General features: G+C 32.9%; 1 protein-coding gene across 1 annotated transcript in view; it reads right to left on the bottom strand.

Moving 5' to 3' along the window:
• The window catches only part of LOC106471624 (sarcosine dehydrogenase, mitochondrial-like), a 65,839-nt gene that overhangs the window by 10,081 nt on the left and 53,296 nt on the right, over positions 1-2,462 (bottom strand). The window contains exon 13 of the mRNA XM_013932236.2: positions 1,904-2,042. Coding sequence (XP_013787690.1) covers positions 1,904-2,042 — 139 coding nt within the window. The remainder of the gene's footprint in view (positions 1-1,903; positions 2,043-2,462) is intronic.

Below are 2,462 nucleotides of genomic sequence, written 5' to 3'. Positions count from 1 at the left end.
AGGTTTTCTTGCAACTGCTGTAATCTCTCTTTTTGTTTATTTTCTTTTTCCTCCAAGAACTGCTGCAATTTCTCCTCTTGTTTCTTTTCTTTTCCTCCAAGAACTGCTGTAATTTCTCTTCTTGTTTCTCTTCTCGTTCTTCTTGTTTCTTTTGCTGTTCTTGTATTGCTGCCATCAAATCTGCCAAGCTGTAGTTTGATTTGCCACTTCTCATTTCCATTTTTTTTATCCCACTTCTGACACCAATTCGTTCCGATGAAACTTTAGCGACACAAGTCCTTTCTTAAATAAAACTGGTTTATTCTTTCTGAATATAACTTTGCGATACACTTAATTTCAACAGTCGGGCTATAACATATGCTATAATTCTCAACGAACGTCTCACGTGCTCGACTTCAACAATACTCAGTTCAATTACACACTCTCTGACTGCAGTTCAATTACTTGTTTCCCCATCAGGTTGTGACCATCTTATATATAGAAGACTAACACATATCTAGTAAATGCTAAGGCATTCATGAAAGAACAGGATATTTCTAGAAAGAGGTGATACTAGTCACGTGACCTCGCTGAAGCAACAATATGTTAATTTTGAATGATTGCTGAAATAGGAAATCTCAGGACTATGGGATAAGGATACTTAACTAGGACCTTAGTCTGATATAAAAGTGAGGATATCTACAGGATTCTGGTTCTCTTGCTTACCATCTTTGTCTGCTATAGAACAGGGGTGTCTAACTTTGATGGAAAGTGAAGGGATAAAAATATTATGCTTGGCAACTTAATTTTAGACCATTGTTATGAATTTCTGAGAAGTGAAGAAAACGATTTTTCGTCTTAAATAACAAAGAAAATCTTATAAATATTTAATCATGACTGTCAGTGTAACAAAGTACTTAATGTTGCCATAAGAAAGTAAAATCAACTCAACATATATGTACATATTTATCCTGTTGTCTTCCTTAACAGCCAGTTTTAGTCTTTTTTCAAATATAAGAGCAAGTCAATAAGTTAGATTTGCAGTTTACACTGTGTCAAATAAGTAAAGATTCTGTTTTATTTGTACACTTGCATTCATTTGTAGTTTCTTTGCTCTTTGTGTTTGAAATTATTCTCTGCATAATAATAATTTTGCAAACTCTATTTTATGGATACGTACATCACCATAACAAAAGCTAATATTCCCCTGAGGCCAAACTTGGGTTTCAAGCTCCAGCATCCAGTTATATATATATATATCTTAAACAAACACCACCATAAACAACTGATATGGAATATGACCTCAGTAACTCCATAGCTAGTTAGAACCCTAGATACTTGATACTTCTCTGCCATGTATCTGTGTATCTGAATACTATATACCTCTGGACTTTTCCAGAGGCAAATTCAAAGAGAGCACAAGGGTAACACTCCCCCTATCCCCAAGTTTACAGTTAACAGACAAAGATATAAAATAAACTAAATATGCAATGAAAATATCATCTTAATCACAAAAATTCCTGTTCAGTTATGTTCTGTTGCACACATTCTATTATACTTCAACCAATTATGTTATATATTAAATGTAACCTCATGATTGTGAAGTTACCTACAAAAATCGTTTGGTTTATGAACATAAGCTATACTCACCCTCTTTCGAAATACCCATACTCTGTTCCCAACATAATTCAGAGATTTCCCTAACTCTTTCCACTTTACAAGGAATTAAAAGTGAAAAATTGATTCTTCTAAAAAACTAACAAACTCTTAAATTTTGAGCTGAAGACTTTGTGAAAATTTGGATTGCTGGATATTACCATATTTGTAAGGTCACAAAATTATCTTGAATGAATAAAAACAGTTATTATTTAATTTATATGATATTATGACAATATACATAATATAATTTAGAAAATACACTCACCTTCGGGTTTGTCCATTTCATTGGTGAAAATCCAGTCTACTGCTTTCTGAGAGTCTGGTCCCGTGAGAAAGAACTTCCCAAAGTAAGACATATTGAATACAGCTACCTGTTCTCTACAACTCAAGCATTCTTTTTGAAGCTGAAATACAAGACTTAATTAGTGAAACAGAAGTGCAAACAAATGCCAAATTTTAAATGTTGAGCACAATCTTAATAGCAGATGCCATTCACTAGATTAATTGTTAAGTGTAGCATTACATATATGAGTAAGTAATTGCTTTAGTAAATGTTTAAAATATAGCATATACTGCCCAGAATTCTACATCGGAGAAACAGGAAGAAAATTGAAAACCAGATTGACAGAACACAATAAAAAACCGTCATATGTTTTTCACCATTGCAACTCATAAAACTGTAGTATATCTATCAAAAACACAGTAATTTTAAACAAAGAACCCAACATAAACAAACGAAAAATCAAGGAATTCATCTTAATTGAACAAAACAACCATACTCTAAACCAACACCCAGGGGTGCCTAGATACCTCTTCTAAGTTTT

This window comes from Limulus polyphemus, unplaced genomic scaffold, assembly GCF_000517525.1.
Source record: "Limulus polyphemus unplaced genomic scaffold, Limulus_polyphemus-2.1.2 Scaffold4741, whole genome shotgun sequence".
Classification (NCBI taxonomy): domain Eukaryota; kingdom Metazoa; phylum Arthropoda; class Merostomata; order Xiphosura; family Limulidae; genus Limulus; species Limulus polyphemus.
The sequence above is the reverse complement of the archived record's forward strand: the minus strand, read 5'-3'. Positions and strand labels throughout refer to the sequence as shown.